At 45.5% G+C, this 25969-nt stretch overlaps 1 protein-coding gene across 1 annotated transcript; it reads left to right on the plus strand.

The window, feature by feature from the left end:
- Positions 1-6310: 6310 nt before the first annotated feature.
- Positions 6311-22474, plus strand: ACO2 (aconitase 2). The gene is made up of 17 exons (XM_066596430.1): positions 6311-6409; positions 10328-10470; positions 11461-11719; positions 11825-11917; positions 12254-12412; positions 14060-14315; positions 15157-15248; positions 15690-15795; positions 15879-16036; positions 16268-16341; positions 16445-16556; positions 17932-18054; positions 19835-19990; positions 20375-20566; positions 21164-21296; positions 21734-21855; positions 21990-22474. Exons 1-17 carry the CDS (start codon positions 6374-6376, stop codon positions 22119-22121), a joined length of 2346 nt encoding a protein of 781 aa, XP_066452527.1. The 5' UTR covers positions 6311-6373; the 3' UTR covers positions 22122-22474.
- Positions 22475-25969: the final 3495 nt, after the last annotated feature.

Here is a 25969-nt window from a genome sequence, read left to right on the forward strand (position 1 = left end):
GCTGATTGGCTGCCATACACAGAGCCCTCTGACTTCCGGCCCACGTGATTTACTTTATTAACAGTCATCGCGCCGCCGTGTGTAAAGTGAGGAGGGAGAGTCACGTGCCGTGAGGCCATGTGACTCCCCCTAGATGCTGCTGCCGCCGTGTAAAGTGAGGACAGGTGTTCTCGTGAGAAACATAGATGGCCGCCCAGCTACACCGTCTGTGAGTGCACGGACCCCGCAAAGCCGCAGTCATTACGTAGTCCTGCCCGGTACAGCAAATCTGCACACGTGCTTGCCAGGGAGCGGTTTAACCACCCTCACTAGCAGACCTTTTATGTGTTGTCGCGTTTTTCATTCCCACCTGCAAAGAACTACAAGTTTTGTATTTTACCACCTTGTCATCTGCCTGCCCGGTGGATAATGTTACTCCGGGTAAACCCCTTTAATATGGCTCCTGTTAGGATTAATGTACTGCAATACACACTGACTGCAGTGTATTCTATCAGCTGGTACGCGATGAACTGGTCAAGTACTCATAGGGGAAAAAAGAGGAAAAACCGCATAAGGGTGGACACCCACGTGCGTTTTTCTTGCACACTTTTTTTCTTGCCTGATTGTCAATGTGACTTTCTAATGTTAAAAATGCATTGCACAAAAATTTCAAATCCCCAACTTGCGATGAGTTTATAACATTAGAAAGTCCCACTGACAATCGCATTTAAAAAATGCAGAGATATCGTGTGAAACAAACGCAAGTGGGTGTGAGCCCTCTCCGCTGTTTGCAATGGGAGGAGGGGGAGATGGGGCAGACTTTAGCTCTACCCCATCCTGCTCCTCCCATTGCAAACAGCGGAGAGGGGGCGGGAGGTCAGTGCACTGCCCCTGGCCCGCCTCCTCCCCCTGCAGAGAGGGACGCCGTACATCGGCCGGGTGTGAAAACCCAGCTGATAACGTGTGAATAAGCCCTAAGAATGATAAAAGTGCCCACGATCGGTATAACCACCGCAGTAACAGCCTATAGCTGTAATATAAAACTAACATGCCGGAGGGAAGTCTTTAACCCCTTTGTAACATACATTATACGTGTGCGGGGATTGTACGGCGCCCACTTCATGCGCAGCGGATAACCCTGTAGATGTGGCGGTCTGCACTGACCATGGCATGTAAGTAATTGTTCCATTTGTTGCGCCACTTCCACACACATCCGCAGTACAGAAAATAGAAGACCTGGACAGGTAAGCAGAAGACAGGAAGACCCACACAGGTGCGCAGTGTCCTCAGCCGCGGGCAGGGTGGGATTCTGCTGCAGGCTCCCACATGTGGAATCCGATCTGCCGGAGGACTTGAGGCCTTATGAGATTTGCTATTGCCTCAATCGTGCTGACCGGGGACTAACACTAGACATTAATAATACTGCACAGTGAATGCTGTAGGAGCAAAGCAGAACAAAGTGGGCAAATTTTAGTCCGCCCTCAAAAAACGCGTTTTTATCAAATGTATACAATGCATGTACCACAAAATGATGCTATTACACAATGTGGTCATACAGCGATGCTGATGGAAATATAGACAATACCTCCTGATTATAAAAATAGTGAAAAACTGTTGGTCATTATTGGGCTGTGTGCCTGCGACAAACATGGACGTATCCTACGGCTGCTCTCACACCGCGTTTTCTAATAGCATTTTCAAACATTTGTCGGTAAAAGTCGCTGAAATGCACTAAAATAAAGCAGACTTTAGAACATCGCGTCTGAGAAACCCCATGCTAAATACTCTAAAAAACGGACTGTGTGAGAGGGGCCTGAGGACGCTATCACCAGTCTGGGAAAATAGTGCACGATTTGTGCGTTGTAAGAATGGGGTCATACACTGAGCCATTTCCTTCCTGCACCGTGTTGCGGTGTGGTCAACAATTGCGATAGCTCCATCTCTGCGCACTCCTCAGGAACGCATCACCCATTGCTGTCAATGGGACAGTGAAACACATGGCACGGCGTGATCTGCACACGAGTGCAGTGCGAGCAGTCGCCAATCCTCTAACAGAAAGACACCTGGCATCTGCGGGTACATCGCACGTTGTAGGGCTCCTAAGAGTAGAAGAAGTCACATAAGGGCAGACTGGACGGACTGCAGGGTCTTTCTGCAGGCTATCTTCCATATATAAATCTGCAGTCTAAGGAGGATTTTGAGAAAGATTAGCGAATGGCTCAATTTTGACCGCAATTTCAAAATCCACATTCAGCCGGGTCACACGGCCGTATGGTAATACACTGCAAAAAAATGGTTCGGCCTTTTTTCAATTTCCTTCTTATGTCTCCTGGCAACATGCGTAAAAAACGACATTGTGTACGCACTGCGTTTTAAGCGCACCCATAGAGAACAATAGGGCTCTTACGCACGTAATACGCGGTACGATGGAACATACTACGTTCTTTTCTACATGTGTAACATCCACAATAATTGTACGCTAATGTGAGTGGAACTATAAAACTCAATGTGCTTTCATTGACACCAAAGCTTCTATCGGATGGGATCGTCGGCTCAGCTGTATGACAGTTGCTTCGCGCCATCTATCTCCTCCCATAACGGAGAATCCACAAGCATCAATGTGAACAATCCCTTGGTATAGAGAGACACTAACCAAATGTTGGCTTAAATTGGTTTTATTGTGCAAAAGTGAGAATGGCTGTGATTGGTGCATCCAGCGCTGGCTCCGATTGGCTGGAATAGACTTCAAGAAAAGGGGTCAATTGTCAACTTCTTCACACAACTTTCTTTATTAGAAATTCATGCTTGGAACACAAGACACATGGATAAACTGCCTTGTCCGCAGTGACGCGTTTCAGCAGCAACTTCTGGCTTTGTCAAAGCTGACCACAACAAGGAAACACAACGATTTTAACCCTTTCCAATCCTATTTGTATCCTGGTTTTCCTAGGGGGCTTACTCTTTTTCTGCCGTTATACAATGGCGCCATCTGCTGGCTAAAGCCAGTACTGCATGAGGTGAAACATTGGATAGGCTCAGACAGCAGAGAGGCTGGCAATATACAGTAAGAGAACCCCGACGGATGTCTTCCAACATCGGAGCTGTACAGCCTTAAAGGGGTTGTCCCGCGCCGAAACGGGTTTTTTTTTTTTTCAACAGCCCCCCTGTTCGGCGTGAGACAAACCCGATGCAGGGACCTAAAAATAAATCCGCACAGCGCTTACCTGAATCCCCGCGCTCCGGTGACTTCTTACTTACCGGTTGAAGATGGCCGCCGGGATCTTCTCCCTCGGTGGACCGCAGCTCTTCTGTGCAGTCCATTGCCGATTCCAGCCTCCTGATTGGCTGGAATCGGCATGGGGCGGAGCTACACGGAGCCGCTCTCCGGCACGAGCGGCCCCATTCAGAAAAGAAGAAGACCCGGACTGCGCAAGCGCGTCTAATCTGGCGATTAGACGCTGAAAATTAGACGGCACCATGGAGACGAGGACGCTAGCAACGGAACAGGTAAGTGAATAACTTCTGTATGGCTCATAATTAATGCACGATGTACATTACAAAGTGCATTAATATGGCCATACGGAAGTGTATACCCCCACTTGCTTTCGCGGGACAACCCCTTTAACCCTTTCCAATCCAATTTGTATCCTGGTTTTGCTAGGGGGCTTACTCTTTTTCTGCCATTATACAACGGCGCTATCTGCTGGCTAAAGCCAGTACTGCATGAGGTGACACATTGGATATGCTCCAACAGCAGAGAGGCTGGCAATATACAGTAAGAGAACCCCCGATGGAAGTCTAGTAACATCGGAGCTGTACAGCCTTAAATTATAATGCATTCACTGGTCAGACAGTGGACTGGAAAGGGTTAAATCATAATGTCTTCAGACGTCAGACAGTGGATTGGAAAGCGTTAAAAGAATAAAAATTATAAAATCATGAGCAAATCTCAGAAAACAGTTTTCTAATATTTTTCTTATATTCCATCTAAAAGCAGAAGTTTTGATGGATATGACGACATGTTGTCCTGTATTACTGCGGTCGCTGTCACATGGTAAGACTGCTCACCAATCACTGCAGGGCGGACATGCAGAATATATTATTAACCCCTTAGTGACCGATCCTGTTTGCAGTTTCTTTCCATCGTCACATTCCAGGAGCTGGAACGTCTTCCTTTTTCTGACGATGTAGCCGTTCGTATGAGGGCTTGTTTTTTATGGTACAAATTGTATTTTTTAATGGCATCCTTTTTGGTACATATGATGCATTGTATGACTTTTATTAGTCTTTTTTTTTTAGTGGGATTGGGGGGAAAAAGAGCAATTCTGCCATTTGTTTTTTGTATTTAATTTTTACAACGTTAAGTGGGCAAAATGAATAATGTGATGACACTAAGCTATTCAGTAAGGACTGGACAGTGAAGCCAAGCCACCTGGAATGCTAAAGATGGACGCTATTAACCCATTAAGGACCAGGCGCGGTAACTATACGGCGCCTGGTCCCGGGGTTAGAGCACTGCCGGTAGTAAAATTACGGCGGTGCTTTAAGCTCATAACCCAGTGAAGAAGGCAGGAGGGGCTTTTAACCCTTCCTGCCTTTTCCTTCCCCTAGTACACAGTACTCAATGAGCACTGTGTACTAGAAAGTGAAATCAGAACTGTAGCTTTCACTACAGAAGACGGGGGAGGGGGGGGGGGGTCAGCAGAGCTGGGGGGTCAAACTAGATCCCTGCCAGCTCTGCCAGTCACTGAGACCCTCAGGGAGACAACAGAGCCGTGGGGCAGTCAGTGGCAGGCGGCGGGGCTCACAACAATGCATCCTAGGACCTTCCAGGACCTTGTATTCTTGCACCAATCAGGAGCTAGGGGAGTGAGAGGGGTGTTCCTCCTGTCAAACCCCTAGCTTCCGGTGGCGTCAAGATACACTAATACCCCCAGGAGCAAATGCCGTATATTTACTGTGCCTGGTCCTAAAATGTTTACTTGCCTCCTACTTTTTACTAGCACTATTTGTTGATTCATGCGACATTTTGATCACTTTCTGTTCCTTTTTTTCTAAGGCTAGATAGAAAAAAAATTACCTATTTTCGACATGTTTTTTTTCACGGTGTGCACTGTGCAGGTTAAATCGCGTACCAAGTTTTTTTCTGGGTCATTATGAACGCAATGATACCACATTTGTTTTACATAGTAAAGGGGTGAGGGTGGGGTTTTGGCAGTTTTACTTTATTTATGTATACTTTTTCAACCTTTTGGATGGACCCCCTTTGAGTATAATGGGGTCCGTTCAGTTTCCATCGAGCTGTTCGGATTTTAGATGGAAGCAGAAGCACTAAATGCAGCGCTATTTCCTCCGGTATTTGGAGCCGGATCTGCGATGGAACCTCCAACCGGATGTACGACTGCCCTAAGGGCTCCTTCACACTGGCAATCGCGATTTTCCTTGAAAAAGTTGCAGCAAAATCGCACCACTTGTGCTGTAAGAGCACATTTTTACTGCGATTTGTTTGCGCGAAAGTTGGACTTTCTAATGTTAAAAAGGCATCGCATCGCACGAAAATCACAAGTCTGTGCTGTGCGATGCGATAAAAAGGAGGCCCCATAGGGAAACATGGGAGATAAAAAGAGCGTAAAACACAAGAGAAAAAGAGCATGCTGCTACGCTCGCCGCAGTGTAATATCACATGAAGAAGGTCTACAGAGGGCCATAATCAGTGTGCTGCACTGTGTCTATGCATAGTAGCGGCACATTTTTGCTCGCAGGGCCACTTCACACGTGACACACTATTTCCGTGAAAATCAATGGCTAATAAGGGGCAGGTCTTCTTTTTCCTGAGTTTTGCGTAGTCGCACCTTCCTCTTACACATATTCCCTCCTGTCATAGACTTCTACAGCAAACCCAGGAAAATAGAGCAGAATGTATTTTTTGCGCACGCAGAACGTGTTTGTAACAACGAACCCATTGAAATCTCTGTTTAACGCACACAGATTTAGCGCACACAAATACCTGCACAAACATGGCCGTGTGATGGAGCCCTGAGGCCCTCTCCCGCCTCACCAGCAACCTACAGCACACGATGGATGGCTAATCCCCGAAGCTACAGGTTATCTGCTCCTTCTGGAGGGACTCTGGTTTATATTCCCAGTCATTTCTAGAGGTCCCGTTACAAGGTCAGACATCGTCTTGCAGGATTGCTCCCTTCCACCAGGTGGCGCTGTAGTGCTACTCTTCCACCTCCCAGTCTCATTACTATTAACAGAACAGCCTCGCATTACTTATCAGCCAGGACCTTCTCTCTCCACGCCCCTCCCCTAACCCCGCCCACTGTCAACTCTATAAGTATCACTGACGTGACGTCACGCTCATGTGACCTCATCTTTGTCAGTGAACAAAATGGCGTCCTACTGCCTCCTAGCTGGCCGGTTACAGGTGAGCGGAGCTTGTGCTTCCACCGCCGGAGCCGCGGTGCTGCTGGGGGGGTTACGGTCAGGGCAGGGTGAGGGGGGAGAGAGCTGTGCCGTGTGCATTGCGGCGCGGCGGAGTTCTGTCGCTGCCGTGAAGTGCGGCTGAGCTGTAGGTGACCCGTCCTGTCTCCATGGTAACGGCCTCGCCTGCTCGCACTGCTGCGCTGGTCTGCGGTGCGCGGCTGCTTCCACCGTATTGGTCAAGGTGACCCCAAGGTGACCGCGCTGCGCTGTGTACAGGGGAGGCCCTACAGGCGGGGCTGTCCTAACCCTACAGCGCCGCTCACAGGAGCGCCTGCCTCTCACTATTAACCCCTTAAGGACATAGCCCTTATTTTGGTTTTTTCATGAGGGCCTGTATTTTGTGGGATGAGTTGTACTTCCCAATCCTGATATTTAATGTAACATCTAATGTGTTTGTACGGCACACACTGCAACAGAGAGGAGCTGATCACGTTATTCTGTGGGTCGTGCGGTTACTACCATACCAAACGTTCATGTATAGATTTCCTTTTGCTGTACTTATTTTCTATCTTCTGCCATCTAGCAGCCATAACTTCTAACCTTTTCTGCCGCCTTGTTGTACGGGGCTCACTCTGTGCGCCGCGTCTTGTTTGTTTGCAGTACACACAACTTTTTGATAGCTTTTTATTACATTTTTTCTTGAAGATGTGGAAAGGGCCAAAAGCGCAATTCTGGTGCAGTTTTTTTTCCCCCATTTCAGATGACTTTTACCGTGTGGGGTAAATAATGCGTTACTCTGATAGATCACACTCTTAGGGACGCAGCGATGCCAGATGTACTCTTGTTGTTTAGATTATTTTATTATAAATTGGCAAAAGTTTTTGTTTTTTTTTAATAAAACTTTCTTTTAAATGAAGTTTTTTTACTTTTTTAAATTTAAACTTGTGATAGTGTGATCACCCCTGCAGTATGATGTACTGCCATAACATAACATTACACGGCGACCTAACAGGCATTCTATCAAGCCATGTCACTGGCATGGCTTGATGGGCAATCTGCAATGGCAGTCTCTCAGAATGCCCCCATCTGCCCTGGGAACCCACAATCTCCTTGTGGGGGCAGTGCAGGAACCCCAAACATTGATCAGGATATTTAAATGCTGCTGTCAGAATTGATGGCACTTAAAAGGTTAACAGCTCCTCTGAGCAACGCTGCTTATCAGAGATGTTGCGGGCAGGTGTCGGCTGTAAGAAACAGCCAGTACCCCCATTTATTGAAGAGTGCCCCACACACACACGCATATACATACATATGCACATACATACATGCACACATACTCGCATACATGCACGCCCACACACACGCATGCACACACGCATACATACACGCACACACATACATACACGCACGCATGCATACATACGCATGCATATGCACACACGCATGCATATACACACACGCATGCATACACACACACGCATGCATACATACACGCACGCATACATGCACACACGCACGCACACATGCACGCATAGACGCACGCATACATACATACATGCATACACACACGCACGCATACATACATGCACACACACACACAGAGCTCCCGCAGGATGTAACTGTACGCCTTGTAGCGCTAAGGCATTAAACCAGATTCAGCGCTTTTCAGGGTGGTGTCACACCGCTGGCTAGAAGAACACAGGTCCTTGGTGGCTCCAACTGGGAGAATAAAGCTTGGCTGCACCACAACTGGCGGTGACGCTGCAGATGACAGTACAGCCGGCCTTGCCACAGTCAGCCGATGGCCGTTGACCTGGCCGCTCCAGACTGGGCCACTGATCTGGCTGGGAACCTACAGGCCGTGGTACCTGCCGTAGAGAGGTAGCAGTTCTCAGCATGCAGTACAAGGTCATCATCGCGCTAGAAGACATCAGCGGTTCTCATCTGGTCTCAGGCTTCTTTCACAGGTTTAACCTGCCAAATCCACATCCGATGCGAGGCTGCACCTCAGACTTCTGTCACTGACTGTCATGCTTATCCACATGTGGGCTTAGCCCCAGATAATGGGACAAATCCCATATGCTGCCTGCGACCCCGCACCAAGAATTGACTTGGAGAGTCTCTTTTTATTTTTTTTCTGCAACCCGGGTTTCAAAATCTGCATGGTGTGTACTGTGATGTGGGTTCTCATAGCATCTGATGGGATTCTATATAGGTGCAGAATCTACAGCAAATGGGAATAAGGCCTAATAGGAGGGTCATCTGTACAGTGTAATAAGCCACATATTACATATACACTTCCATGCCAGTATCTCTGACCCCTGCTGTGAAGAATCCAGTTCTGTAGCTGCTTCCCTGCTTGCTGTGTATTCTGCACTTTTCTTCCAGTTTCTAGGTCACATGACCAGCACTCTGACAGCACTGTGTCCTGCAGTTAATGGGGCAGCTTTGTCAACTGCCTAAAAGAAAAACTTTCTTGCCCGTAGCAACCAATCACAGAGCAGCACCTTTTATTTTGCAGAGCAAAATACGAAGGGAAAACTGCGCTGTGATTGGTTGCTATCAGTGGAGGGGGGCGAGTCACATGTGTTCTGTCAGTTGACATAAATCTGCAGGACAGTGTTGTCAGAGTGCTGGTCATGTGACCGGGAGGCCAGAAGAGGAAAAGTGCAGAATACACATCCTGGGGGACGAGCTACAGCCCTGGATTCTTCACAGTAGAGGTCACATATATCGGGATGGAGTCCGCACTGATTCTGTAAGGCTGAATGCACATGGGGAAAAAAAAACTCATGTGAGGGCTTGGATGTGGCTGCAGGCTTCTGTAGTAGGTGACATTCCCAGTAACGGAGTCTGCTGCAGATCTGATGTAACAGGTCAAGAATCTGCTGGAGATTACTCGATGACCAGCAGGAAAATCTTATTAAAAAGTGTCTGACGCCAGAGCTCCTTTCCATACTTCACAACCCCCTGCTTTGGATTCCATCATGATATTTTGGAGTTTATTATGGAACAAGAAGTCCATTAGAATTAAACTTGGAGACCCTTCACAGCGATAAGCGGTTCGGAGGTGGTTCCAAATGGCTGGATATTTTTTCTGGTGTCTCAATTGCAACAGCTGAAGGGGGGGGAAATAAATTGGGGGGTGGAATGGTAGTTTGATGTTCTCCATAGTTGTGTGTTCCAGTTCCTTCAGTCAGCACACTTTTGTTCCTCCGGCCAGTCAGTAGCTGTACTAACGATCTAACAGCCTTGGGAGCTACAAAGGGTGTAATATCTTATATAGACAGATGATTTCTTATCACAGCAATTCCCAATAAAGGAAAAATGGGAGAAAGATCTAGCCTAAATTAGTGAAGATCAATGGGCCGCGGTGTTTTGTTATCTGAAGGTATTGTAATACTATCTGGTACATAAGTTTATTGGACGCCATTAAAGTTGTTGAACATGGGGATTCGATTAACCTCCAGACTGTCCGCAGTGTAGAATGGATGTGCAGATTTGATGCCTGTGTAAAACTACATATGTTTTGGAGTGCGATATTGGAGATAATTTAACAAGTACATCTTGTTGACATTGTTTTAACCCCAGACTTTGCATTTTTGTTTTTTTCTGATGGGGTTGATGGGCACACATTTTTGGAAATTACTTAGTGCCCACTGGATGGAGCCTGTGCCCCCCGGCAGTGGGAAATTTTGGTATAAGGAGGAATCACATGGCCAATTCTACAAATTCTAATTACAATAATTATTGAGGAAACGAGGTAATAGCAGCTGACTTGTATATACTGGGGGCTGGTTACATAACACATTCCCCAGAGTGACCCTTTAACATTGGTTGGTGGCTTGCTGAAACGTATGACATTATTTAGCAATAATACTTTAATGCCTTTTCATATTCTTGTTCCTCCTCCTTACAGCAAGCCTTGGGCCATGGAGCACGCCAGTACCACATTTCAGCCGTCCTGTGCCAGCGGGCCAAAGTGGCAATGAGCCACTTTGAGGCCAATGAATATATTAGCTATGAGAAAGTGGAAAAAAATATTAACATTGTTCGCAAGCGGTAAGTATATAACTTGTTCATGTCTGATACTACATTATTAGTGAAAGGAACCTGTCGGGACCTCCTGCACACCTACGTCGCCCCTCTATATACATTTGTCACTGGCCTAATTTTGTTTGCTTGCATTATCTTAAAAAGTAGTTTACTCCACATTGCCCTGGAAGTAGTCCCACTCCCCAATACTCACTGATGTCCCTATGGCTGGGATATCACAAGCCAACGTTGGCAGCATCTGCAGTAAAGTGAGGTACGCTCAGCTTCATCATTGCCTGACCCATGTACCGAAGTTGTGTTCTGATAACGTATCCTGCCCAGAGGGCATAGGAACATGCAAGTGTGATTCATTGGGAGAGCAGGACCACATGATCACTATTCAATGGCAATTTGCGTGTGCCATATTTAAAGGGATTTTACCCCACCCTACTTTATCATCCATTGAATGGGTGATAAATCTGATTCGAGCTCTGACTGTTGATGCCCCAGCTATCTTGAGAATGGGAATCTTATGTCCCCCTCTTTTCGTCGCTGTGGGCTCACTGCATCCACCGGCAGTGATGTGGAAATGGAATGAAGCACCGGTCGCAAATGTGCAGCGCCACTCTATTCATTTCAATAGGGCTGACGGAAATAGAGTCCAAGCACTCTGCTATCCTTGGCAGTCCCATTTAAGATAAACGGAGTGGTACTGCGCATGCATGACCACTGCGCCATTCAATCTCCTCACTGCAGGGGAGGGGGGGGGACGCATTGGACAGAGGCCCTCACTGATCGGACTTTTATCACCTATCCTGTTGGAGGGGGGGGGGGTCTATTTTGGTGCAGCCCCTTTAAACTTTTCATGCATAATGCAGGAACACAGAATGAATGTAGTGACCTTCAATGTCTCGTGTGGATTTTTTTAAGTGGGTACAATTGCATAATATCTGACTTCCGTTTTATCCTGCTTATGTAATCAGTTAGGGGATAAATGTCTTTCTATTATATTTAAAGTTTGGACCGACCCCTGACCCTATCTGAGAAGATTGTATATGGCCATCTCGATGACCCAGTTAAACAAGATATAGTGCGTGGAAAGACTTACCTCCGGCTACGACCAGACAGGGTGGCTATGCAGGATGCCACAGCCCAGATGGCTATGCTCCAGTTTATTAGCAGTGGGTTGCCCCGAGTGGCGGTGCCTTCAACCATCCATTGTGACCATTTGATAGAAGCACAGCTTGGTGGAGATAAGGATCTTAAAAGGGCAAAGGTATGGGCACTGCTGTACAAATCCATCTATGGGCCATCACTTCATGACTGTAGCTTTCCATACTACTTTATTTGGCTGTGTATTTAACCCTGCTGTCACCTTTAGGATATCAACCAGGAAGTGTATAACTTTTTGGCAACTGCTGCAGCTAAATACGGTGTTGGTTTTTGGAAACCCGGATCAGGCATCATCCATCAGGTGAGTCCTAGTGTACCTTCCATTTAAATACTTTTCTAGTCCTTAAAAATCGTCAGACTGCAAATGAGTGAAATAACAAATATACGTAGATTATACTATATATATATAATCTCATACATGTAGTTTTTTTTTTGTTTTTTTTTAATATGTCCTGAATTACGACTGAATCCCCGAGAATAAGAATCAGATTGTACCATAGATTTTCATAGTTTAAATGGAGACCAACGATGTATACATAGTGCTGTGAACGGTTGTGTTCTGTCCACGTGTCTGTTATTTACAGGAAAGCCATATTCGTGCAACTCAATAAAATATATATTATTTTTATTTCCTTAGATCATCCTAGAAAACTATGCATATCCTGGAGTACTCCTCATCGGTACAGACTCCCACACTCCTAATGGTGGTGGCTTAGGTGGCATCTGCATCGGCGTAGGTGGTGCTGATGCAGTTGATGTTATGGCTGGGATTCCTTGGGAACTCAAATGCCCGAAGGTGAGTTACTTGCATTTTAGTGTTTAGAGAGTTTGTCTACTAACCAGATGTATGACCCATCCACAGGATAATTGCTGATTATTCAAGACATGTGGAACCATCTCAGAGTAGGTGACGGTTATCACGTTGTTGGCAGTTTGTCTCCCGGCACTCTGGCAATCAACGGATTTGAATGGGAAGGCATTGCAAGGCCAAGCACAGCCACTACTAAATGTATAGTGCTGTGCCTTGTGGTAAACAATGAAGATTTGGTGCATGTTGGAGCATTGTGGCTGCAAACCCCCGCCAATGTGAAAGTTACAGCCAGTACTGGTGTAAATTGACGCCACCAGGAAGTGCTGGTGGAAATGAGATTGACAGGGGGGTTGACTCCCCCTGCTCCTGATTGGCCGGCGGCAGCCTCCTCTCGCAGGTCCTTGAAGTCAGTGAGATTAGAATTAGGACCGGGAATCAGCGTTCGCGGTGACAGCTGCAGCAGGTAGAGGAGAAAGGGGAGCAGTAGCAGACAGCGGGTTGTCCTCTGCCACCTCCGCTGCCTGCTGTCAGTCTCCCCTTTACTGGGCTGATTCCCGGTGGCAGTCCTCTCCTACCCTGCTGTCACTGTGGCCATCTCCCCTGTAGTGGCACCACTTCTGGCGGCTGTCCTGTCCCAGCTCTGGTCCCTGCTGGCACTCTCCCCTGTAGTAGGGCTGCTCCTGGCGGCTGTCCTCTCCCACCTTTGGTCCCCGCTGTCACTCACCCCATCTTCCCTGTAGTGGTCCTGCTGCCGCCAGTTCTCCTCTTGCACCACGGATGCCCTTAGCAGACCTGCTGTCAGTCTCCCTGGGTGCTGCAGTTGGCATACACAGGTGGGGGCTGAGCAGGGAGTGCAGCAGAGGGAGGCTTCTGTGAAGGGGAGTAGCTGAGCTCTGCCACGTTGGTGCTCCCCTGTCACAGCAGCGTCTGTATTGATTTTTCCTTGCCCTCCACGGTTAGGGTTACTTTTCCAGTTAGGCTTCCATGGAAGCCTGTACAGCTAATAATTTAAGTCTAACTGGAAAAATTACCCGAACCCTAACCCTGCAGGGCAAGGAAAAATCAATACAGATGCTGCTAGGACCTTCTGCTATACAGCCAATCGGGAGCTAGGGGTGTGACCGGTGTTCCTACATCCAAGCCCTGTCAAACCCCTATCTTCCTGGTGGCGTCAATATACACCAGTACCGTTACAGCCTATCATATGGATAGGCCATAGATATTAAGGTCCAGGAAAACTCCTCTAAATTACTAGGTGTGACCTCTGTATCTCCTCGCAGGTATTTTCATGGTGATGTGGAACATATCGTGGGAGATGGGGTTGGCGGGAGAGACAAACAGCTGAAGATGATGGAAAACCCCTAAGACATGCAACTTAAGTGCTACGCGTTATTTATACAAGTGTTGCCTTTGGTGTATGGGTTCTTTTTTCCTTGCACCCATTTCTAAGATGTCATCTTGGTTTTCCTAGTATCTCTCATGTCTATGAAATACTAAAAAACTTTTACAACCTGTTTTAGTTGGGGGATGGAGAAAAAGAAAGGGAAACCACAAAAAGCCACTTAAACTGCCCTGTTTGTAAAATGTGTTATTTCCCAAGTGACCACTTTTTATATCTATTTGTGATCTTAGGTTATTGGTGTAAAACTGACCGGAAAGCTTTCTGGCTGGACCTCCCCAAAAGATGTAATTCTAAAAGTAGCTGGCATTTTGACGGTAAAGGGCGGTACCGGAGCTATTGTAGAATATCACGGACCTGGGGTGGACTCCATTTCGTGTACTGGAATGGCTACAATCTGTAATATGGGAGCTGAAATTGGGGCAACAACATCGGTGTTTCCTTACAATCATCGCATGAAAAAGTACTTGGAAAAAACAGGGCGTTCAGGTGTGTCTGTATTCTGAAGATTAACAAAAAAAAGTTTGTACCACTAACATTGAATAATGGCGTATTTTAGAACTGGAAATAGTGGTATAGACAATGGCAGAACTCAGTGAGAAGAGAAAGGCACAAGTCAGTCAAGTACAATAAGCACTATAGAGGTTATTGGCCATATATACTGCGTGTTGCTAGTAGTTCTAGGTCATCATAAGCCAGGGCAGCAGCAACCTGCCATCCTCTTCTGGTAGGCCACCAATTTCTGCGGATGGCTCGTTGTAAAAGCTATTAGCCTGACGTTGGTGTTGAAGTGCCAGGCCCAGCTTGTCACAGCCAAGAGGTTAGCATTGGGAGAAGGGCATCTATAGGAAGAAACAGGATCAGCGTTGCCATCCCTTCTAGCCACACTGTGCCCAACTCATTTTGAGTATTTTCAGCAATATTTGGGAGTGGAAGGAAGTTGTCCAAACATCCTGCAAAGGAAAGTTGGTGTTTTTCATAGATAACTGTTTATTAAAGCACTTCATTGTTGTAGTGTAAGTATGCAGTATTTGCTGTCGTAGTAGATGAGCTGCATAGGACAAGAACTGCTTGAACACCTATGGAGACTTAAAAGGTTTTGCAAAGCTTCTTTCAGATAATGCAGAATAAAGGGTCAAATCCCTCTGCACATTGCCATGCTAGCCTTTCAGTGTTCCCTGAGTGTGAAGGGGAAGCTGTATGGGATTCACGGGGCTATAGTTATAGTGCTATGGTATCACAACTGTATATTCATCCGTTCTAGACGTGAACCCAGCAAGGTCAGTTATTGCAGGGATTAATTCTCACCACTTTTTAATCTTTGTTTCAGAAATCGCGTCTCTGGCAGAAGAATTCAAGAACGATTTGGTACCAGATCAGGGCGCAGAATACGATCAGCTGATTGAAGTTAATTTGGATGAGGTAGGCAGTTTCTAAAAAATGTTCTTTTAATGCACAAGGGCCAGTTGGTTTTATCAGAACACTACATGTAGAAAGTACATTCAAAAATAGTCCAATCCAGAATACTTTTTCTTCATAAGTGTGTCAGGTGATTAGCCATTTCCCCCTTGCCCTTTCTGCAGCCAAACAGGATTTTGACCTAGAGCCCCCCCCCCCCCCCCCCCCCCCCACTATGGCTTGTTAGGTGTGACACAGGGAGGGGGGATACAGGAGGGTTGCAGTTTAGTCAGAAAGGAAAGAATGTAATGATTACCCTGTGGGGTAACCTTTGTGCAGAGAACGAGGGCGGAAGTATTATCAGAAATGCTGGTATATACTCCAGGTGTGAGGTTTGTAGAATAGAACATAAGATATGGTGCTTGCTAGCCGTGTATGTGATTTTTATGTTTTTATCTCACTTAGCTCAAACCATACATCAATGGACCTTTTACGCCTGACTTGGCAAACCCTGTTTCGGAGGTTGGGACTATTGCAGAACAGAAAGGATGGCCTTTGGATATTCGAGTTGGTAGGTTGTTCTGGCAAAGCTTGAAATCTACATTTCTTCAACTGCACGCTGATGTGTATCTAAAACATGTCTGCTCCTGCCAGGTCTCATTGGCAGCTGTACAAATTCCAGCTATGAGGATATGGGCCGCGCAGCTGCTGTCGCAAAGCAAGCTTTATCGCACGGACTAAAATGCAAATCTCAGTTTACGATCACTCCGGGTTCTGAACAGATCCGAGCCACGATTGAGCGAGACGGTTATGTAAGTATTGGATGCTCCATACACTTCTTGCCACCTTCGACCATAAATGTATTGCAGATGGTGCAAGGAGTTAAAAATGTTATAATTAGTCCAAATAGAATAAAGTACAGAAGGCAGAAATCCATTTAGAGATTTCCAAATGACATTCAGCCCATACACTAGACTTTTTTATAGTAGTCTACCTGTTGATTTACTGCTGCTGGTTGATACGTCTCTTTATATTGCCCACAGGCTGCCATTCTTCGTGACGTAGGTGGTGTAGTTCTTGCAAATGCCTGTGGACCTTGTATTGGTCAGTGGGACAGGTATGTAGACTTCAAGCTACAGAGTAAACTGTACACCTCTAGAAACTTCTTGATTCTTTACCTATATACAATGTATTAATTAAGGTAAAATCATTCCTTGCAGGAAGGATATTAAGAAGGGAGAAAAGAACACAATTGTCACGTCCTACAACAGAAACTTCACCGGAAGAAATGATGCAAATCCTGAGACTCACGCATTCGTCACATCCCCAGAGGTACTTGGTCTGTTTGGAGCAGCATGTGCAATGACGTGAGGGACTACAAGCTGTGTTCGGCTCTGCAGTGCTAGTTAAAAGGTGTTAGCTAATATATGATTAGCAGTGTAGTAAGAGTCCAACCAGAGGGCTTTTAAAGAGGCACCTGAACTGAGTCTCCTGTGGGTTTCCTGCCGGTAAATATCAGGTTGAAGGCATTCCAGGAGAAAGAACTTTCTTCCCTTTGATTGGTGTATTGAGGCCTGCCACATTCCATGACACCAGCTTAATGCTTATGGAAGCTAAAATCTATGTATCCGAATAGGAAGCACACATGGCCTCCAAATTATGATTTACTGTGGTTGGCCATACTCTTGAAGACGGAAGTGTTGGCGTGTTGATCGAGGGTCCTCAAAGATCAGCTGACGGCCATTATCTTGCACTTCTAGTTTGTCTGGAAACAATAATTGAAACCTTATGGTCTTTTCATGAAGATAACGGCAGGTTGGCGTGAAAGATTATTGTTGCTGGGAAACCTGAGGCAGAAAAGTCCTGAAATATCAAAACTTTGAAGTCTAATTTTTAGGACTGATTGACGATGGTCTTTCAGAATGCGCTCCTTCACTGCCCAACTTAGATACTTTGCAATTACCAGCCTGGGATGTTGATTATTGGCATCTGATGATCTGGGGTCTCTATTCTATGAGCTTGAGACTTCTATGAGCTTGAGACTTCTAAGTTAATGGGGTTGATGAAGTTGTACAACCTTGGGACAATGCCTTCCCCATGCAGTAAAATAAATGGAGATATTCACGCGTCTCTCTGCTACCGCTGTGTCCAAAACCTACTGATCACTACTGAGCTCCATTATTGGCTGCAGCCCCTGTGATGTCCTGTAAACCAGGCGGTACTGCAGCTGTAAATGCAGACTGGAGCGGAGGACCAAGCATAGGCGCAGGACACAGCAGGAGTGGGGAGAGGTGAGTATATACCTATTTATGTTGCTGTATGGGGAAGGGTTTATCCCAAAATCCTCCAACTCAGACAATCCCTTTCATGCAGTTTCCTAGTATAGTCTCTTCAGCAGCCTTGCATGTGGATCTGAGTATTTAAAGGGGTTGTTTCAGCTATGTTCACAGGATAGGTGATAAATGTCTGATGGCACAACATTTCTTCTCTCTGTGATCATGATAAATATTTAAATACAGAAGTGGGTCTCATTGTCGACCACCACTCCATTCATGCAGAGAAGAGGTGTGCATGGGCATAACATTGCCTGTTTGTCTTCCATGACTTGTATGGATGTTTCTTGAGAGGGTTTTCCAGTTAAATATAATCAGCTTTGTTTGAGTTATAAATAAATGGTACTGTTCTCTAACGTGTTATATACTTCCAGATAGTCACAGCTTTGTCAATTGCGGGAACCTTGAAGTTTGACCCAGAAAGAGATTTTCTCACTAGTGCTGATGGGAAGAAATTTAAACTGGAGGCGCCAGATGCAGACGAGCTGCCAAAATCTGTGAGTTTCTTTTTTCACTAACTGCACTAAATTTAGTGAGGCAAACGGGAAGTTTTATTTGGCATTTAGAGAGAAAAACCTTTAATTTGATATGTGAAAGTTTTTGTCATGTTAAGCATATTTGCAATTTGAATGATGTGAGTTAAGCATGTGGAAATTTTCAACTAATTTTTTACCAAACCCATCTATTGTGCATACAGAAAATAAGTTGATTTTATGTTCAGGTTGTCTGCCTTTAAATTGTAATTGTTTTGGGATGGGGTGAAATATCGCCAAAAGAATGAACATGCTGCAAGTTTGTTTTCTGCATCGCAACACGGTGCGATGCAGGAAAACATTGCATGTGTATGAACCCATTCAAAAGAATAGGCTTCATATTTGTTCAAGATTTGTGTGCCTCGCAACACACAAATCTCGCATGATTCTATCACCAGTATGAAGGCACACTAACAGGCAAGCCATTCATCCAGCCTGCAGCAGCAGTGCAGTCTGTGACAGCTGACTTCTTAACTCTGGTGGTTGCGAGCACCATCCTGTACGAAGCACGAATGCTGAGGTGAGAGGTCAGTGGTCACTGGCTCAGAAGCAACTGCCTGAATGAGTGGGATGTTGGCTGGCTAGAGGCCAATAGGGGGGTTACTATTATTACTTGAGACTACTATGGGGGGCACTATTTCTACCTGGGCCACCAATATAGGGGACCCTATTACTGCTGGGGCCACTATGGGGGACCCCTATTACTGCTGTGGCCACTATGGGGGACCCCTATTACTGCTGGGGCCACTATGGGGGACCCCTATTACTGCTGGGGCCACTATGGGGGTCCCCTATTACTGCTGGGGCCACTATGGGGGACCCCTATTACTGCTGGGGCCACTATGGGGGGACCCCTTTTACTATGGGGGAACCCTATTACTAATGGGGCCACTGTGGGGACACCTATTACTATACAGTCTTACAATTAGTATCGGCCTTTTGAACCATAAGGCTGATATGGCCCTTAGCCTTACCCAATGTAATCTCCATATACCCAAAACTGCACCTCATGCTCTTCTCGTCCTGTTCATATTCCATCATAAGAACAGTCTTACCTTGGTCATCCAAAAAGTATTCTTTACCCGTGGCATTACACAAAGTGTAGGGTGACGAAGGGAAGAGGTTTCATCTATCGACTTTTCCACTGAAGACCACAAACGAAGCGCAGAAGTCATAAGAGACATGAAAAAGGCAGAGAGATCCTATATCGTGTGTTCAGTGCGGCTGGGGAGATTGTACTAAGCTTTGTGCAGGAAGTGCCGAATTAGTAAATTTCCCCCTGAATTTATATGTATGTAATACCAAAATTCTTATATTGTGTTCAATAAAACATGTTTCAAAGAGAAAAACAAACCCGTATATTGCATCTGCAGCATGTCTCTGTTGGCCATTTCCCTCACTACATGTGAACGGGGTTTTGTAAATGGCAATTAACGTACTTTCATACACCACACCTGACGTAAAGATACAGTATATAACAATTGCTATTAACTTCATGTTATCCGGCAATATCTTTGTCTTTAGTGCCTTGGGAGTTACTGAAACGCCATAACTCACTGTGCACTGCTGCTTCTAGAACGCTCTTCACTTCTATGGCAGTTTCAGTAATACTCGTAACTGCGTATTTCGGCCATGTTTGGAGGTGTGACTACTCTACCCAATGAATACAGAAAGACATTTGTACTCTTATCTGCTGTTACCTTTTATTCATATTTAATTTTACACTTGTTCTGTTGTCCTACAGGATTTTGATCCGGGTCAAGACACCTACCAGTACCCACCTAAGGATGGAGGCGCTGAGCGTGTAGATGTGAACCCCACAAGCCAGCGCCTGCAACTTCTGGAGCCTTTTGATAAGTGGGATGGAAAAGATCTGGAAAAGATGCAGATTCTAATAAAGGTAAAACACGGCAACCTTCCTGCACGTTATCTGGTGGCTAGTCACTGGTTAATCAGTAGCCAGTCTTCTGTAAAGCAGGTTGAATTCACGTTAACATCTAGTAGGGCTTTACAGAGTTACTTTCCGAAAGGGAGGAGCATATTGCAGTGTGCGAGCAGATCTCTTTCTGTACTCTAGGGGTACAAAGCCTCTGCAGATGTGCTGCTCTCTCCAGAAAGTGCAACTTGGTTTCACATGTTTTCAGTGATGGTTTTGGTGAAGTGTTATGTAGAGTTTATCCGCTGCTGATGGTGTAGGCTTGATTCCAGAGCCCAGCTGTACAACAAGTGTATAGATGCTTAATTGTAACTTCTCTTTTCTCTTTTGGGGGGACCTTAATCACAGGTGAAGGGCAAATGTACAACAGATCACATTTCTGCAGCTGGACCCTGGCTGAAATTTAGAGGTCACTTGGACAACATTTCTAATAATTTATTAATTGGTGCCATCAACATAGAGAACAACAAGGCTAATAGTGTGAAAAATGCTGTAACTCAGGAATATGGACCAATTCCTGACACTGCTCGCTACTACAAGGTAATGCTTTTTATTTTTTGCAATTGTATGTTTTTGGGGTTTTTTGTTTTTGTTTTTTTTAAACAAAAACAACCCCTTCCTATCAGAATTGAGCTGTTGTGTATAAAATAAAGCAATGTGGAGCATCTGTCAAATCACTTACATTTTAGATACGTTCAGAGCAACACTTTAGCAATATTTTATTTTATTTTTTTGTCCATTAGGTAACTAGCCTCCCAATATATATGTCGAATAGCGTTGCGTTGGTTAGTTATTCCTTTCTACCCGAAACCTCTAATCATGGGTGCATTTCTTAGACACTGTGGCCTATATTCTTTATTATTGTAAAGGGGTTTCAAAGAAATGTTTTTTTGTTTTTTTTTGACCTGTGTTCCGGATAGGCCGTCAATAAAAGATCTGTGGAGGTCTACTGCCTGGGTTCCCTCCTAATCAACTGTTTCTTCAAGCTGCTGCATGTCTGAACTAGCACAGCTCCATGCACTGCATCAGCTTGCAATACCATTCTACCCAGCTGATCCTGCGGACATGTCACTAAAAGAAAAAAAAAAAAGCTGTTAAACCCTTTTAAAAGTGTGTGTTTTTTTGTTTTGTTTTTAGGCACATGGAATTAAATGGGTTGTTGTTGGTGATGAGAACTATGGAGAAGGATCTAGTAGAGAGCATGCAGCCCTGGAACCAAGGCATTTGGGAGGTAGAGCCATAATTACCAAGAGCTTTGCAAGAATTCATGGTGAGTTTAAAGAGAATCTGTCACCAATGTTCTAGATTGCAATAATTGGTCTGCTTTATGTATCTATGAAGGAGTTTGTCAGAAACTTGCATTTTATTAGTAATAGTACACACAGGAAGTAGTCCTTGATATTCATGAGCTGCAGGCTAGCATTACCCACTGACAGCATATACATCCACAGCTGTGAATCAGTGACTAGGGGGTGGGATGGGTTGGGCTCACCTACATTTCATCAATATGAGGCCTTCCTGTAGCCTTCTGTGTGCTGCTACCAATTAAATGTAGTTTAGTTATAAACTACTCCACAGCTGCATAAAACAGACAGATCGCTGCCTCCGAGGGCAGAATAAAGGTGCTGACAGACTTCATTTAATGTGGAGCTCAGTCAGTGTGTGGTTTGAATCTTACAGTCTACTAATACTAGGACTATATTTCAGAAACCAACCTGAAGAAGCAAGGACTCCTGCCCCTCACTTTCTCTGACCCAGCTGATTATGATAAAATTCATCCGGAGGATAAGATCACACTTGTAGGACTCAAGGACTTGGCACCTGGAAAGGTAATACATTTGGCTGAAAATTATGGGCTCATGCTCCTTTATATTTATATTAATGAATGCAGTAAGAAATATTCATAGTTGGTGTGTAAGTCTGTAAATAAACGTTTTGCATTTTCTTTTTCTCCCCTATTTAGCCCTTGAAATGCATCATCACACATCAGAATGGAAGCCAAGAGACTATTACCCTGAACCACACCTTCAATGAAACACAGCTGGAATGGTTCCAGGCAGGCAGTGCGCTCAACCGCATGAAAGAACTCCAGTAGTAGAAGCACCGCGGCCGTGTTCTTGCCACTAACAGACTGTTTCCAGAATGATTAACCATGCCAATGTTGGTCACACAAATAGCAGTTAGACAATTTCCTCATCCAGTCTGTATTAAAAATAAGTAAAAATCCGTTGAAGGTTTTCGTTCTTGCAGAAGCTGCCGCTCAGACCGTTCTTATATGGGTTCCGTCATAACATTTCTTGTATGTAATGGCAGTTTTGTATCCTGTGCGATTGGTAACACTACTGTAGCGCTCTCCATTCTGTGAAAAGGTTAAAAGGAATCATGCTGCATTAATATAAATATTTTATTTCAGAGCAGACTTGATAAATTAAAATCTATTACTGGTCATTTTGCACTTTGTCCTCAAATTATTTGCGGCATTAGTATATTTGGATAATTTTGATGCCACATGCAGCTCATTTTAACCCCCAAATCGCCCATGATGGCACCAGGAGAGGAGAGTGGGTCTGCCCCAAGGACAGGAAACTTGCAGAAATAAAAGGCAGAACCATCCAGCTTCCCTCAGTAGTTTCCTGTCTTTGTAGCTGGATACCTGGAGTCTAGGATGCTACTGGAATCGGGGTAGTTTTTTTAAATCGCAAAGTAAGCACTGCCCGTCCAGGTACAGAGGTGTGGGGTGTCTCTACAGACCAGTTGGTGAAGGATGAGGTTATTTACTGAAGCTGGAGAGTTGTAGGGACTCCTCCACTTCCAGGACTATACCAGAACGTAGCGCAGGCTCACACAGTGATGCAGGTTCAGCTTTCAGTTCGTTTTTCCCTACAACATCATGACAGCATACGCTGGAGGTTGCTCACCTGCTGACCTGAAGGGACAGGAAGAGGCAGAGCATAAAAGAAACCTCCCCTCCACCAACACCAGTGTATTTCCTGTCCCTTCAGGGCCACTGCGGCAGAGCTCCAGCGTATGCTGTCACATGCCGCCGATTCAGGACTCGCCAAGGCGGCGGGCGGCATCCGTTCTGGTAGCCACGGCTACCTCAGTGGGAAGTACCTCGCCTGGGTCCTAACCGGGGGCTGCGTGGGCCTGGGTCCAAGTATGAGCTTTCCGGCACCACCGTGGCTATCATACAGACGGTGGATGCTGTATCTGCTCCCCGGCGCTTGTGGTTGATGTCAGACACTTCGCAAGAGGGCGGGGCTTCGAATGGCGCGCATGGAGAGGGGGGGGGCATGGCTTGGCTCCAAACTCAAAATTTAAAAGCCCCTGCACCAGGATGATGCAGGATGTTGGCCAGGAAAGACCCAGACAACCTCCAAATTGTAAGTGGTCCTGTGGGCCAACCTAAGTACACCTGCACTACACTCCCTTTACTAATGGAGTTCTCCCTTGTCATTTCAGGACGGATAGCCTAGGAAGGCTAGGAGAAGTAAAAAGTGTCCAGTATGCTTAGCGAAACTGGATGACACCTATACTAAAACGCTATGTGTTGCGTGTTCAGCAAAGATTCTGCAGGAAGAAAAATCTTCCCTTATGTCTGAGATCTGGACAGTCGTCCGGGAGGAAGTCCAATCCTCTTTCTAGTCTTCAGCCAGGGCACTCGAGCCGCTAGAAAATCGGCTATGGTAGTGTCAGAGTCTGACTCTTACATAGCTGAGGAATTTGCTCTGGGGGAATTAAGCGAAGTGGCACAGGAGGAGAAAAAAATATCTATTCTCCACCCGAACATGGATCAATTATTAAAAGGAAGACCATGCAAGTTGAGGAGGAAGTACAACAACCTCGCACAGCACAAGATGAAACAGTTGATTCTAAAACAGTGGAAATGTGTGGATCAAATTCCTTTGCTTTCTAAGGAATTTAAGGAGTGACTTATTTTCGGATAAAGACATTGCTACCTTTGACGAAATGCTGAAAATAGATACAGCTATCTCTATAGTGGCAAAGAAAACATGGCTACCCTTTGAGGATACGTCCTACTTGAAAGCTCCGATGGACAGCAAAGTGGATATGACCATGCGAAAGGCCTGGTCGAAATCAAGTTTGCTCATGAAAACAAACATTGCGGCCACTTCGGTAGCACGCTCCATGGCGGTCTGGTTGGATAAGCTTACCTCTCTAATCGATCAAAAAGCCTCAAGAGAGAAAATTGCTAGTGGCATTCCTTTACTTCAGTTGGCTACAGGATTCCTGGTGGATGCTTCCATAGAATCAGTCCGCTTTGGGGCCCGTATGGCAGCCTTATCCAACTCGGTCAGAAGGGCAGTCTGGATAAAAGAATGGTTACCTCTAAAAACAAACTGTGTACTTTACCCTTTTCAGGGTCTACGCATATTTGGACCAGACCTGGATCGCCTGCTAGAAAAGGTAGCAGACAAAAGCCAGGAGCTTCCAACTATCAGACTTTCTAAAAGACCATTCACCCCCTGTCCCTCTGTTCCGGCCTATACAGGGAAAGACCGGGAGATTGTCTTATCCAAAGGGAGGAAGGGGTAAGGTCCTTACCATTGTCTCCCAGTCTACATCTCTGTGCCCGATGGGCGTAAAATTTGCTTATTTCCATACCAATTGGCAGAATCTAACAAACAACGAATGTGTTCTACACCTGATAGCGGAAGGTTACAAGATTAAGCTAGAATCTCGTCCCCCGGATAGGTTTGTGTTAACCTTTTTGCCGTCTCCAATTCTAGAACAGGCTCTCCTTAAAGGAGTGCAGAACCTGTTGGACCTTGGTGCTGTCACCCCTGTCCCCAGAAGGGAATGGGGGAATGGGTTTTACTCCCTACTATTTCTGGTTCCTAAACCAGATGGGTCTCGCCGCACCATAATCAACCTTAAAGACCTAAATAATATCATAGAGTACAGGAAATTTAAGATGGAATTGATCAGAACTCTAACCCCCGAATAGTGTGATTGCTACTATTGACCTGAAGGATGCGTATTATTACATCCCCATCTATGCTAACTCATCACTACCAGTTTATTTGCCTTCCTCTGCTCTGTGGGTTTTTTCTAAGGTTGATATTGAAATAATAGCCTTTCTGCGTGATCTGGGAATTTATTATCATCCCATATTTGGATGACTTCCTTTTGGTGGTGTATTCTCCGACAATTCTAAATTCACACTTAAAGGGGTTGTCTCGTGAAAGCAAGTGGGGTTAAGTACTTCTGTATGGCCATATTAATGCACTTTGTAATATACATCGTGCATTAAGTATGAGCCATACAGAAGTTATTCACTTACCTGCTGCGTTCCTGGCGTCCCCGTCTCCATGGCTCCGTCTAATTTCGGTGTCTTCTTGCTTTTTTAGACGCGCTTGCGCAGATGGGTTTTTGGCTCCGCCCCCTTGTACGTGGCATCGTGTAGCTCCGCCCCATCACATGTGCTGATTCCAGCCAATCAGGAGCATTTGCATAATAGGCCCAAGTGTGTGTCCTGTTGATCCACACTATATAACAAGACTGTACTCATTTTACACTGTCTATTTTTGGCCAATGTCCTCCGTGATCCCTGTGCTCCATACAACTATTGTGTGTCAAAGCTGGACACGTGGCACAAACGTGCGCTGTACGCCTTGGGGGTGCTGGCGTGCCCTGCCTCTAGCGTGTTATCAGAGAAGGTGTTTAGTGCTGCTGGGGGGATTATCACAGATAAACATACCTGCCTGACAACTGACAGCGCCAACAGGCTTACACTCATTAAAATGAATAAAGGCTGGATTTCCCTAGACTTCTCTTCTCCACCGGTGGAAAGCAGCTTAACATAAAGTATCTTTAAGCTGGAACTGGAGAACCATGCACCCTCTATCATCCCAAAAAAGGGTAGAAGTAGCTTGGTCTATCCTTCTCTGATCTGCCTTCTCCTTCTAAACCAGCATGTCA

Source organism: Eleutherodactylus coqui, chromosome 3 (genome assembly GCF_035609145.1).
Source record: "Eleutherodactylus coqui strain aEleCoq1 chromosome 3, aEleCoq1.hap1, whole genome shotgun sequence".
NCBI classification, from domain to species: Eukaryota; Metazoa; Chordata; class Amphibia; order Anura; family Eleutherodactylidae; genus Eleutherodactylus; species Eleutherodactylus coqui.

Coding starts and splice junctions, on each gene's coding strand:
- ACO2 (XM_066596430.1), top strand. CDS start 6,374: ATGGCGTCCTACTGCCTCCTAGCTGGCCGGTTACAG. Junction 12,413..14,059: donor GGGAACTCAAATGCCCGAAG/GTGAGTTACTTG, acceptor TTGTGATCTTAG/GTTATTGGTGTAAAACTGAC. Junction 16,342..16,444: donor TGTATTGGTCAGTGGGACAG/GTATGTAGACTT, acceptor CATTCCTTGCAG/GAAGGATATTAAGAAGGGAG.